The 13,583-nt window shown below is 45.5% G+C and overlaps 1 protein-coding gene across 1 annotated transcript in view; it reads left to right on the top strand.

The window, feature by feature from the left end:
- Positions 1 to 13,583, top strand: part of ANKUB1 (ankyrin repeat and ubiquitin domain containing 1) — a 62,127-nt gene that overhangs the window by 16,305 nt on the left and 32,239 nt on the right. Inside the window, exon 3 of the mRNA XM_038751510.1 lies at positions 10,886 to 11,102. Coding sequence (XP_038607438.1) covers positions 10,886 to 11,102 — 217 coding nt within the window. The remainder of the gene's footprint in view (positions 1 to 10,885; positions 11,103 to 13,583) is intronic.

The raw sequence follows: 13,583 nt of genomic DNA, 5'->3' as shown, positions 1-13,583 counted from the left end.
TCGCTTTTGGTCGGAGACGACGCGACAGCGTGAGATCATCATCATCAATTGTATTTATTGAGCGCTTACTATGTGCAGAGCACTGTACTAAGCGCTTGGGAAGTACAAATTGGCAACATATAGAGACGGTCCCTACCCAACAGTGGGCTCACAGTCTAAAAGGGGAAGACAGAGAACAAAACCAAACATACTAACAAAATGAGACAAGGGGGTAATAAACGTTCCTCATTTCAGAACCTAGGGCTGGCAAAGAGCTTGCTGCTTCCTGTCTGAGGTCCAAGAAGCGCCACCTCTACGCACTTTTTTTTATGGTATTTATTAAACGCTTACTCCGTGCGTAACACTGTACTAAGCGCTGCGGTAGACACGAGCTAATCAGGTCGGGCACGGTCCGTGTCCCATGGGGGGCTCACAATCTTAATCCCCATTTCATAGATGAGGGAACAGGTTCAGAGAAGTGAAGTGACTTTCCTAAGGTCACAATAGTCAAGTGGCAGAGCCAGGATTAGAACTCAGATACTTCCGATTCCCAGGCTCGTGCTCTTTCTGTCAGTCAGTCAGTCAGTCGTATTTATTGAGCACTTACTGAGTACAGAACACTGTACTGAGCACTTGAGAGAGTATAATACAACGATGAACAGATACATTCCCTGCCCACATTCATTCATTCATTCATTCATTCAATCATATTTATTGAGCGCTTACTGTGTGCAGAGCACTATACTAAGCGCTTGGGAAGTGGGGCAGGTCTTCTGGTCTCCCCTACCAGTCAGACACACTTCAGGGCCCATGGACCAGAGGTGTGTCTCCCCTTCTAGACTGTGAGCTTGTTGTGGGCAGGGAATGTGTCCGTTTTATACAGTATTCTCCCAAGCGCTCAGTATAGTGCTTTGCACGCAGTAACACTCCCTGGGAAGGGTCTCAAGCAGTCCTTCTCCCCAAACGGCCCCCTCCTTGCTGCTCACAAAACTGGCCACTGGCATTTTATTCATGCCCTTCTCCTCTAGAGGTGGGCACAATAGAGCCAGAAGTGTTCAATCGGGCACTGGGTTACAAGAGCATGTCTGATCGACTTCGGCTACATATAATAACTGTGGTATTCATTAGGCGCTTACAATGTGCCAGGCATGGTTCTAAGCGCTGGGGTAGATACCACAGAATCAGGTTGGACCCAATCCCTGTCTCCCGTGGGGCTCACGGTCTCCATCCCCATTTGACAGATAATAATAATAATAATAATAATAATAATAATAATAATAATAATGATGGCATTTATTAAGTGTTACTATGTGCAAAGCACTGTTCTAAGCGCTGGGGAGGTTACAAGGTGATCAGGTTGTCCCACGAGGGGCTCACAATCTTAATCCCCATTTTACAGTTGAGGTAACTGAGGCCCAGAGAAGTGAAGTGACTTGCCCAAAGTCACACAGCTGACAACTGGCGGAGCCGGGATTCGAACCCATGAACTCTTACTCCAAAGCCCGGGCTCTTTCCACTGAGCCACGCTGCTCAGGGAAAGATGAGAGGGGAAAGTGCTGGGGTAGATACGGGCTAATCAGGTTGGACACAGTCCCTGTTCCACACGGGGCTCACGATCTTCATCTTCATTTTACAGATGAGGTAACTGAAGCACAGAGAAGTGAAGCGACTTGGCCCAGGTAACACAGCAGACAAGTGATGGAGCCGGGATTAGAACCCAGATCCTTCTGAGTCCAAGGCCTGTCCCCTATCCACTAGGCCATGCTGCTTCTCAACAGGAAACATACATTAAGCCCAATACCGCACGGCTTTAAAATCATCGTTTCAAAGAATCATTTAGTCCAATCCTCCGACTTCAGGTGGGAGATTAGCTAAAGCATCCAGGTCAAGTTCCAGGCCCGAAGATCTCCGTAAATGAATGAAAGCCTCATGCCTCTTGAGAAAAAGAATAAAGGCACTATTGAAATACACTGCTAGGACACTGTATTTGGATGTAATAAACACCGTGCTTATCAATCAATCGTATTTATTGAGCATGTATTGTGTGCAGAGCACTGTACTAAGCGCTTGGGAAGTACAAGTTGGCAACATATAGAGACAGTCCCTACCCAACAGTGGTCTCACAGTCTAAAAGCGGGAGACAGAGAACAAAACCAAACATACTAACAAAATAAAATAAATAGAATAGATATGTACAAGTAAAATAAATAAATAAATAGAGTAATAAATATGTACAAACATATATACATATATACAGGTGCTGTGGGGAAGGGAAGGAGGTAAGGCGGGGGGAACAGAGAGGGGGACGAGGGGGAGAGGAAGGAGGGTGCTTATAATCTTCTCCCTCAAAGACTTCCCTAAAATAAAAATGAAAAAGTACTACATAGGCATGAGCTCACATAGTTATTCATTTGGGACAAATTTAACCATTGTTTTCAAGTGGGACTGTTGAGTTAGCTTCCGGTCAGAAAATGATGCTGAATTTGCAGGGAAAAGAGGGGTCCCAAGTCAACAGCTGATACCCAAAGCTACCACGTAGGTAGAGAAAATTAGCAGCAAATTTTGGCACCAATCCACTCTGCCCATAAACATTTAATGAGCATTTTCCTTCTTTTATTTGAGGATATTAAGCATAACAGAGCTGATTTTTTACTCTCGGCACCGTATTCCCAGAGGAACGGGACAAAAAAGAGCAGCCAGGATAGAAAATTCAGTCGGTACGCTATGTGGCTTTGGGCAAGTCACTTAACTTCTCTGTATCTCAGTTCCCTCATCTGGAAAATAGGGATTAAGATTGTGAGCCCCACATGGGACAACCTGATCACCTTGTAACCTCCCCAGCGCTTAGAACAGTGCATTGCTCATAGTAAGCGCTTAACAAATACCAAAATTATTAATTATTATTATTATAAGGCTTGTTTTCAGTATGGCTTTTGGTTAGAACACTGTGAGGGAATTAGGGAACGTTTTTCTGATGAAGTGTGACTGTGTGGCTAAAACGTGATGCGGTGTCAGAAGAGGACTTGCGCATCTTCTAGGCTGTGAGCCCACTGTTGGGTAGGGACCGTCTCTATACGTTGCCAACTTGTACTTCCCAAGCGCTTAGCACACAGTAAGCGCTCAATAAATACGATTGAAGGAATGAATGGTTGTGCATAAGCACCACAATGTGACTTTTCCTTAACACAGGTTTTTTCAGAAACACAAATCCACGCAGAAAAGGAGAGGCCGGCTAATGACTAACTGCAATGTCCCTTTAAAGAAACGTAGCTCATGTTTGCCTGATTGGAGTTTCCATGTTCACACTCCCTAATTCTGATTGAGTACCGAGGAATCTAGAGCACTGTATGAGATCTCTGGGGAGCATAAAGGGATTTGACAGATTCCTGCCCTCAAGAACCTTACAGTCTAGTGGAGAAGACAAGGAGGCCTAAAGGAATGACTGTACCGTAGTTACAAGACTGTGAGACTAGATATAAAAAACAAACATGAATGACAGAAGTAATGAGGTGGCTGAGCGGATGGCATGACCTCATTAGGAGAAGCAGCGTGGCTCAGTGGAAAGAGCACGGGTTTGGGAGTCAGAGGTCGTGGGTTCAAATCCCGGCTCCGCCAACTGTCAGCTGTGTGACTTTGGGCAAGTCACTTCACTTCTCTGTGCCTCAGTTACCTCATCCGTAAAATGGGGATTAAGAATGTGAGCTCCCACCGTGACACCACCTCATCACCTTGTAACCTCCCCAGCGCTTAGAACAGTGCTTCGCACATAGTAAGCGCTTAATAAATGCCATTATTATCATTATTATTATTATTATTATTAGAGAAGCTATGTGGCTCAGTGGAAAGAGCCCGGACTTGGGAATCAGAGATCGTGGGTTCTAATCCCGGCTCCGCCACTTGTCTGTTGGGTGACACTGGGCAAGTCACTTCACTTCTCTGGGCCTCAGTTCCCTCATCTGTAAAATGGGAATGAAGACTGTGAGCCCCATGTGGGACAACCTGATGACCTTGTTTCTCCCCGAGCGCTTAGAAGAGTCCTTGGCACATAGTAAGCGCTTAACAAATGCCACCATTATTATTACTACTTTCTTCTCAAACAAACCCTGTCCTCCCACCAACTTTCCCATCACTGTAGACAAAATCACCATTCTTCCTGTCTCACAAGCTGGTAACCTTGGCGTTATCCTTGATTCAACTCTTTCATTCAACCCACCAATCTTGCCCATTCTACCTTCACAGCTCCTCTAGACTCTGCCCCTTCCTCTCCAACGCTACCATGCTGATCCGAGCCCTTATTGTATCCAGCGTGGCTCAGTGGAAAGAGGCCGGGCTTGGGAGTCAGAGGTCATGGGTTCTAATCCTGGCTCCGCCACTTGCAGCTGGGTGACTTTGGGCAAGTCACTTCACTTCTCTGGGCCTATTACCTCATCTGTAAAATGGGGATGAAGACTGTGAGCCCCCCGTGGGACAACCTCATCACCTTGTAACCCCCCAGCACTTAGAACAGTGCTTTGCACATAGTAAGTGCTTAATAAATGCTATCATTATTATTATTATTATTATTATCTGTAAAATGGGGATTAAGACTGTGAGCCCCCCGTGGGACAACCTGATCACCTGATAACCTCCCCAGTGCTTAGAACAGTGCTTTGCACATAGTAAGTGCTTAATAAATGCCATCATTATTATTATTACTATCCTGCCTCCACTACAGCATCTGCTTCCTCGCTGACCTCCCTGTCATTCAGTCATTCATTCAATCGTATTTACTCAGCACTTACTGTGTGCAGAGCACTGTACTAAGTGCTTGGAAACTATAATTCAGCAATAAAGAGAGGCAATCTCTGTCCCCACTGGGCTTACAGTCTCGAGAGGGGAGACAGACATCAAAACAAGTAAACAGGCATCAATATAAATACACAGAATTATACATATGTACATACATACACAACTGCTGTGGGGCGAGGAGGGCGGGGTAGAGCAAAGGGAGCGAGTCGGGGCGACGTGAAGGGGAAAGGGAGCTGAGTTTATACTTCACCCTGCTGCCTGGATTATTTTTCTACAAAAAATTCAGTCCACATCTGCCCACTCCTCAAAAACCTCCAACAGTCACCCATCCTTCTCCTTATCAAACAGAAACTCCTTACCATTGGTTTTAAAGCACTCGATCGGTTCGCCCCCTCCTACCTAACCTCGCTGGTCTTCAACTACAACCCAGCTTGGCTCTTTTAATGCCAACCTCCTCACTGTTCCCTGATCTTGCTTATTTCACTGCCGATCCCTTGCTCAGATCTTCACTCTGGTCTGGTCGGCTCATAGCCTCACTCTGATAAAAGCCCGTGTTAAGGAAAAGTCACATTATGGTACTAATGCACAACCACGCACGAGTCTTCATTCATTCAGTTCATTCAATCATATTTATTGAGCACTTACTGTGTGCAGAGCACTGTACTAAGCGCTTGGGAAGTACAAATTGGCAACATATAGAGACGGTCCCTACCCAACAACGGGCTCACAGTCTAGAAGACATCCTCTGACACTGCATCATATACCCCTTCGCACATGACAGTCCACCAATCTCCCTATCTTAAAGCCTTACTCACTAAAGTCACTAAAAGCCGTGAGAGAAGGCTGAGAAGGATGAGTTATGTGGGGGTTGTGGGGAAGTTGGGAGGTGAGCGTGAGACTTTAAGGAGTTCAAACCCGATGGTTTCTATTTTGTCAATCAATCATTCGATCGTATTTATTGACTGTTTATTAATAATAGTAATAGAAGCAGCGTGGCTCAGTGGAAAGAGCCCGGGCTTGGGGGTCAGAGGTCATGGGTCTTAATCCCAGCTCTGCCACTTGGCAGCTGTGTGACTTTGGGCAAGTCACTTGACTTCTCTGGGCCTCGGTTCCCTCATCTGTAAAATGGGGGTGAAGACTGTGAGCCCCCCGTGGGACAACCTGATCACCTTGTATCCCCCAAGCGCTTAGAACAGTTCTTTGCACATAGTAAGTGCTTAACAAATGCCATTATTATTATTATGTCTTATTCAAGAGGCCTTCCTTGAGTAACCTCTCAATTTGTCACCCTATTCACCCTCTCTTCTCAGTGTAGGGGAAGAAGGGGTAGCTTTTGAAAGCAGGTGAGAGACATCCCCCTGAGGGAAGGCTAAGAAGGATAATAATAATAATAATGATGGCATTTGTTAAGCGCTTACTATGTGCAAAGCACTGTTCTAAGCGCTGGGGAAATACAAGGTGATCAGGTTGTCCCATGTGGAGCTCACAGTCTTAATCCCCATTTTACAGATGAGGTAACTGAGGCTCAGAGAAGTTAAGTGACGTGCCCAAGGTCACACAGCAGACATGTGGCGGAGCCGGGATTCGAACCCATGACCTCTGACTCCAAAGCCCAGGCTCTTTCCACTGAGCCACGCTGCTTCTCGTGAGTCATGTGGGGGTTGTGGGGAAGTTGGGAGGTGAGGGTGAGACTTTAAGGAGTTCAAACCTGATGCTTTCTATTTTGTCAATCAATCAATCATTCCATCGCATTTATTTACTGCTTATTAATAATTGTTATTGTGGTATTTGCTAAGAGCTTTCTATGTGTCGGGCACCGTACTCAGCGCTGGGGTGGTTACAAGCAAATCAGGCCAGACACAGCCCCTGTCCCACGTGGGGCTCACAGTCTTCATCCCCATTTTACAGATGAGGTGACTGAGGCCCAGAGAAGTGAAGTGACTTCCCCAAGGTCACACAACAGATGAGTGGTGGAAGCAGGATTAGATTCCCAGGCCCATACTCTGTCCACCAAGAGCGGGACATTATACTAAGCGCTCGGTAGAATACAATTCAACATTGTTGGTAGACGTGCTCCCTGCTCAAAGTGAGCTCACAGACTACAGCGAAAGTGAAACAATTGGCAAGGTTGGAGTGTGTCCAACCTGATTAATTTGCATCTTCTCCAGCGCTTAGAATAGTGCTTGGCACATAGTAAGTGCTTAACAAGTACCATAATTATTATTATTATTATTATTATTAATGAGGAGGGAGAGATAGAGCACGGTGGGCTCCAGGAGGGAATTAAATTTCTGGATTCAATCATTTGGATTGTGGTCAGACTGTTAATCAGTGTATGTTGAAGCTCACAGTTTTTCAGACAAGAAAGCCCCTACACATCCCCCTAGTCCGTTCCTTCCCCTACCTGTAACATATTCAAATCCCGGCTCTGCCAACTGTCGGCTGTGTGACTTTGGGCAAGTCACTTCACTTCTCTGTGCCTCAGTTCCCTCATCTGTAAAATGGGGATGAAGACTGTGAGCCCCCCGTGGGACAACCTGATCACCTTGTAACCTCCCCAGTGCTTAGAACAGGGCTTTGCACATAGTAAGCGCTTAGTAAATGCCATCATTATTATTATTATTATATTTTAATATCTGTCTCTCCCGCTAGGTTGCAAATTCCTGCTGGGCAGGGATCGTGTCTACCAACTCTATTCTATAATACTCTCCCCAGTGCTCTGCACACAGTAAGCCCTTATTCAATACCATCGATTGACGGAATGATTGATTGAAAGGGAGAGAGGAGCTCCCATTTAGCTTCAGGCCTCCGCTCCACTTCTTTTCCTGAAAATGCCAAAAAGGAGCCAAGAGGCTGAGTTTCCAATCCAGTCTGAGGTGTTCCTGGGGCGGCATTTCCCAACCAAGCTGCACTAAGGCAAAGACAAAGAAATAACTAAATTCCGGAAAAATGAGTCCGATTCAGTAGGGGGATTCAGTCACTCCTCTCATCTTCCCACAGCCCATTTGGCTCCAATGCCCACAACCACCAAATCCTTTTCCACTTCCAAGAGTCATTCCATTGGCTTCATATCAGGCCATCTAGTTTTCAGCCGTCAGGTTCTGATGCAAACACTTTTATGTTCGGTGTTCATGTTTTAAAACATTCAGGAACTACATAGTTTCTGCAAATTCACGTGAAGAATCTTTTTTCATTCATTCAATCATATTTAGTGAGCTCTTACGGTGTTCGGAGCACTGTACTAAGTGCTTGAGAGAGTACGATAGAACAATAAACAGACACATTCCCTTTTGTGTATGTCTGATGCCCTTGCTGATGGAACCAGTCGATGGTATTTATTGAGCGCTTACTGTATGCAGAGCACTGGATTAAGCACTTGGGAGAGCACAATACAACAGAGTGGGTAGACATAATCCCTGCCCGCACCGCGTTTACGGTCTAGCAGATTGATTTTACATCTGTTGCTCGCATCTGAATCCCAGCAAAAGCCACTGCCTTCTTATCAGAATCAAAGCTGATGAATTCATTCATTCATTCGATCGTTGTTGATCGAATATAATTTAGGGCAAAATCATTGTGGGAAATAAATTAATTTCCTGGATATTCTACATTTAGGAATGAATTAAATGATGGAGGAAAAACCAATCAATCAATCAATCAGTCGTATTTATTGAGTTCGTGGAGCAAACTCAGATTTGTGGATATGCACAACTCCTCTGTCCCAAAACCGTGCTCACGTCCTTGAAGATGTGGGAGAATCAAACCCAATAAGTGCTAAGCAGATAAAATCCACCTTGCTTCTATCCAGGTTTCGCCGTTCCCTTTCCGTTTCCTTTGTAGCATGGACAAAGAGGTCTTAAAATAGGCTATTTTTACTCCTCTTTCGCCTAGGCCCTCTTTCCTTGATTTCAATCATCAGCGAGGCTAGCTTCTGCTATCACGTGAGTTTTTATTATGCGTTTTCGCTAGAACGTTGTTAGGGAACTGGGGAAGCTTCAGCTGACAACATGAGTCTATTCGAATACATCATCATCATCAATCGTATTTATTGAGCGCTTACTATGTGCAGAGCACTGCACTAAGCGCTTGGGAAGTACAAATTGGCAACATATAGACAGTCCCTACCCAACAGTGGGTTCACAGTCTAAAAGGGGGAGACAGAGAACAAAACCAAACATACTAACAAAATAAAATAAATAGAATACAGCTTTCCAGGGGATCAGAGGAGCTCTTTGAATGCTCAAACGTGACTTTTTGTTAATGTGGGGTTTGGCTAGGATGTAAGTCTGGTATTCTGGAAGGACTGGGTGTTGTACTGAACTCTCCTAAGTACTAAGTACAGTGCTCTGCGCACAGTACACACTCAATAAAGACCATTGATGATGGATGATGACGGGTGGATTTTGCTCGAAATGTAACCAGGGAACGTTTCATCAGCTTCTTACCTCTCAACTACCGAAAACGGCATCGTCAGACCATCCCCCTCCGTGGAAAGAGCCCGGGCTTTGGAGTCAGAGGTCGTGGGTTCAAATCCCGGCTCCGCCACTTGTCAGCTGTGTGACTTTGGACAAGTCACTTAACTTCTCTGGGCCTCAGTTACCTCATCTGTAAAATGGGGATTAAGACTGTGAGCCCCCCGTGAGACACCCTGATCACCTTGTATCTCCGCAGCACTTAGAACAGTGTTTTGCACATAGTAAGCGCTTAACAAATACCATCATTATTATTTAGGCTGACTTGATGAGGCTCGAGTCCCAGAGCCGTGCCCTCGATGTGAGCCCACTGTTGGGTAGGGACTGTCTCTATGTTGCCAATTTGTACTTCCCAAGCGCTTAGTACAGTGCTCTGCACATAGTAAGCACTCAACAAATACGATTGATGATGATGATGATGATGATGATTGGGCCTGGAATGCAGTCAGTTTCCCAGGCAGTTGTGGGAATCTCCCCTCCGCCCCCCAAACCCATGGCGGTGCACACCCCCAACGCAAGGCTAGGAGCAGCGTGGGAGCGAATCGCGTCTCCTTACCCATTGAGAAAAGGATCCGAGCCGCTATTTGTAATCGATCTCATGTCTTGGGTCACGGCGGGGTGTTCACAGCAGCTTGAACTGGGGCCACGATCTCGGACTCCGCGGGAAGTTGTCTACACAGTGCGGCTTCCTACATAAACACGAGAGGAAATGATGACTGTCTCCAGGGAAGCAGTGTAGCCTAGTGGATCGAGCACAGGCCTGAGGGTTAGAAGGGCCTGGGTTCTAGAGAAGCAGTGTGGCTCAATGGAAAGAGCACGGGCTTTGGAGTCAGAGATCATGGGTTCAAATCCCAGCTTCACCAACTGTCAGCTGTGTGACTTTGGGCAAGTCACTTCACTTCTCTGGGCCTCATTTCCCCCATCTGTAAAATGGGGATGAAGACTGTGAGCCCCCCATGAGACAACCTGATCACCTGGTAACCTCCTCAGCGCTTAGAAAAGTGCTTTGCACACAGTAAGCGCTTAACAAATACCATCATTATTATTATTATTGCCGGCTCTGCCACTTGTCTGCTGTGTGACCTCGGACAAGTCACTTCACTTCTCCATTGTTTGTTACCTCAACTGTAAAATGGGAATTAAGAACTGTGAGCCCCATGTGGGACAGGGACCCTGTCCAAATCGATTGTCTTGTATCTACCCCAGCGATTAGAACAATGCCTGGCACGTAGCAAGTGCTTAGCAAACACCATTGAATAAAAAGGAATGGTCAGAGGTAAAGAACTAGCCTGCAGACACAATGGTCATCATTTTTGATTTTAAAATAGGTCCGATAGCCGAGGGTCAAGGAAACAAAGCTCAGTTCGGGTCAGTAGTCTTGCAACCTCGTTCTTCCTGGGGCTGACTTGCAGAATAAACCCTCCCTTCTTGCGTGATGGGGCTGGTGTTTGTATAAATGTGACCGGAGAGTCGACTGCCTCATTCCCTGCCGCCACTGCAGCGCTGTATTAAACGTCCCTCTACTGTTGTGAATTAGCCATTCCTTCTCCCAAACCATCAAGTTTCCGCTAAAGCGTCGCTGGAGGTACCGGGACAACTGAGCTCAGCGTTAATTCCACGCTCTCTGGCTCGTTCATTTTCCTTAGGAAGAAGACAAGCCCGTCCTCTATGTCTACAACGCCGTGACCCAAGACACAATCCCTATCATGGGGAACATTTACGTGGTGGAGGAAAAGGTCTCCTACCTGAAAACGCTCATCAGCCAGCTGTTGGGCTTCCCTTTGGGCGTCTTCTGCCTGCGCACTCCCCGGGGGAGAGAAATGTACGACTGCAACACCCTGAAAGATTACCAAGCAGATGTTGGTAGGTGGCCCTGGCCTTATTATCTGCTCACAGTATACCCCTGCATCCCTAATTTGGGAATTTTGTCTCGTCTTATGCCGTGGAGTCGCTTCTGACAAGTCACTTAACTTCTCTGTGCCTCAGCTGCCTCATCTGTAAAATGGGGATGAAGACTGTGAGCCCCACGTGGGACAAACTGATCACCTTGTATTCCCCTCCAGCGCTCAGAACGGTGCTAGGAGCATAGGAAGCGCTTAACAAATACCATCATCATCATGAACAGGGTAGTATCCTGTACAGTGCTTTGCACACAGTAAGCACTTTATAAATGCCATTATTCATCATCATCATCATCATCATCATCAATCGTATTTATTGAGCGCTTACTATGTGCAGAGCACTGTACTAAGCGCTTGGGAAGTACAAATTGGCAACATATAGAGACAGTCCCTACCCAACAGTGGGCTCACAGTCTAAAAGGGGGTTTTATAATTATTATTATTATTACAACACAGTAAACACTCAATAAATGTGACCGATTAGTAACAATAGTAGTGATAATAGTAACAGTAGGAGCAGTAATATTAATAGTTGTATTTATTGAATTCCCACTGAGTGCTGTGCACTGTACTAAGCTCTTGGGAAGGTGCCACAGAAACACAACATGCTTTCCCTGGCCACAAGAGTTTGCTTTCTGTTGGAGGAAGGCAGACACCAAATTACTCACAATGTTGTGTTGATAAGGCTCAGCCTTATGGGAATTAAGTGGGAAAGGTGGCTTTTTGTTGCTGTTTCGGTTTTTCCTCCATCATTTAATTCATTCCTAAATGTAGAACATCCAGGAAATTAATTTATTTCCCACAATGATTCTGCCCTAAATTATACTAGTGGGGTCTGAGTTCTAGTTGCCTTATTGAAATAGTAATGAATCACCAATCATAGTTGTCATACTATAGACTCCACCAAACTATGACACCAAAGAGTTTGAAGGAAAAATTATACATATTGGACTTCATCTTTTCATTCACTCATTCATTCGATCGTATTTATTGAGCGCTTACTGTGCGCAGAGCACTGTACTAAGCGCTTGGAAGGTGCAATTCAGCAACAGGTAGAGACAATCCCTGCAATCTCTACAATCTTTTCAAGCAGGGCCAAGGTTATATGTTTTCTGTGAGCATTAATTGGACTTTCAATAGCCCTTCCATTTTCCCTCCTTGTTAATACCTCCTCTTCCCAGCAATGATGGTGGTAGCAGTAGTAGTAGTAGTAGCAGCAGTAGTATTCATTCATTCATTCAATCGCATTTATTGAGCGCTTACTGTGTGCAGAGCACTGTACTAAGCGCTTGGGAAGCACAAGTCGGCAACATATAGAGACGGTCCCTACCCAACAATGGGCTCACAGTCTAGAAGGGGGAGACAGAGAACAAAACAAAACATGTGGACAGGTGTCAAGTCGTCAGAATAAATAGAAATAAAGCTAGATGCACATCATTAACAAAATAAATAGAATAGTAAATATGGACAAGTCAAATAAATAGAGTAATAAATCTGTACAAACATATATACAGGTGCTGTGGGGAGGGGAAGGAGGTAGGACGGGGGGATGGGGAGGGGGAGAGGAGAGTAGTAGGAGCAGTAGCATGGTGTAGTGGGAACAGCATGGGCTTGGGGGGTCATAAGTCTTGGGTTCTAATCCCGACTCCACCACTTGTCTACTGTGTGACCTTGAGCAAGCCATTTAACTTCTCTGTGCCTCAGTTACCTCATCTGTAAAATGAGGATTAAGAGTGCGAGCCCCACGTGGGACAGGGACTGTGTCCAATCTCATTACCTTGTATCTACCCCAGTGCCTAGAATAGTACTTGGCACATAGTAAGTACTAACAATAATAATAATAATAATAATGAGGGCATTTATTAAGCACTTACTATGTGCAAAGCACTATTCTAAGCACTGGGGCATTTACAAGGTGATCAGGTTGTCCCACGTGGGGCTCACCGTCTTAATCCCCATTTTACAGATGAGGTAACTAAGGACCAGAGAATAATAATAACAATGATGATGGCATTTATTAAGCACTTACTATGTGCAAAGCACTGTTCTAAGTGCTGGGGAGGTTACAAGGTGATCAGGTTGTTCCACGGGGGGGCTCACAGTCTTCATCCCCATTTTCCAGATGAGGTAACTGAGGCCCAGAGAAGTGAAGTGACTTGCCCAAAGTCAAACCGCTGACAAGTGCTGGAGCCGGGATTTGAACCCATGACCTCTGACTCCAGAGCCCGGGCTCTTTCCACTGAGCCACGCTGCTTCCCCTGCTGTGTGACCTTGGGCAAGTCACTTCACTTCTCTGGGCCTCAGTTTCCTCATTGTAAAATGGGGATTCAGTAGTTGTTCTCCCTCCTACTTAGACAGTGAGCCCCACGTGGGTCAGGGACTGTACCCAACCTGATTATCCCCAATCCTTAAATAATAAATAATAAATATTTATTTATTTAAC

Source organism: Tachyglossus aculeatus, chromosome 1 (assembly GCF_015852505.1).
Source record: "Tachyglossus aculeatus isolate mTacAcu1 chromosome 1, mTacAcu1.pri, whole genome shotgun sequence".
Classification (NCBI taxonomy): domain Eukaryota; kingdom Metazoa; phylum Chordata; class Mammalia; order Monotremata; family Tachyglossidae; genus Tachyglossus; species Tachyglossus aculeatus.
The sequence above is the reverse complement of the archived record's forward strand: the minus strand, read 5'-3'. Positions and strand labels throughout refer to the sequence as shown.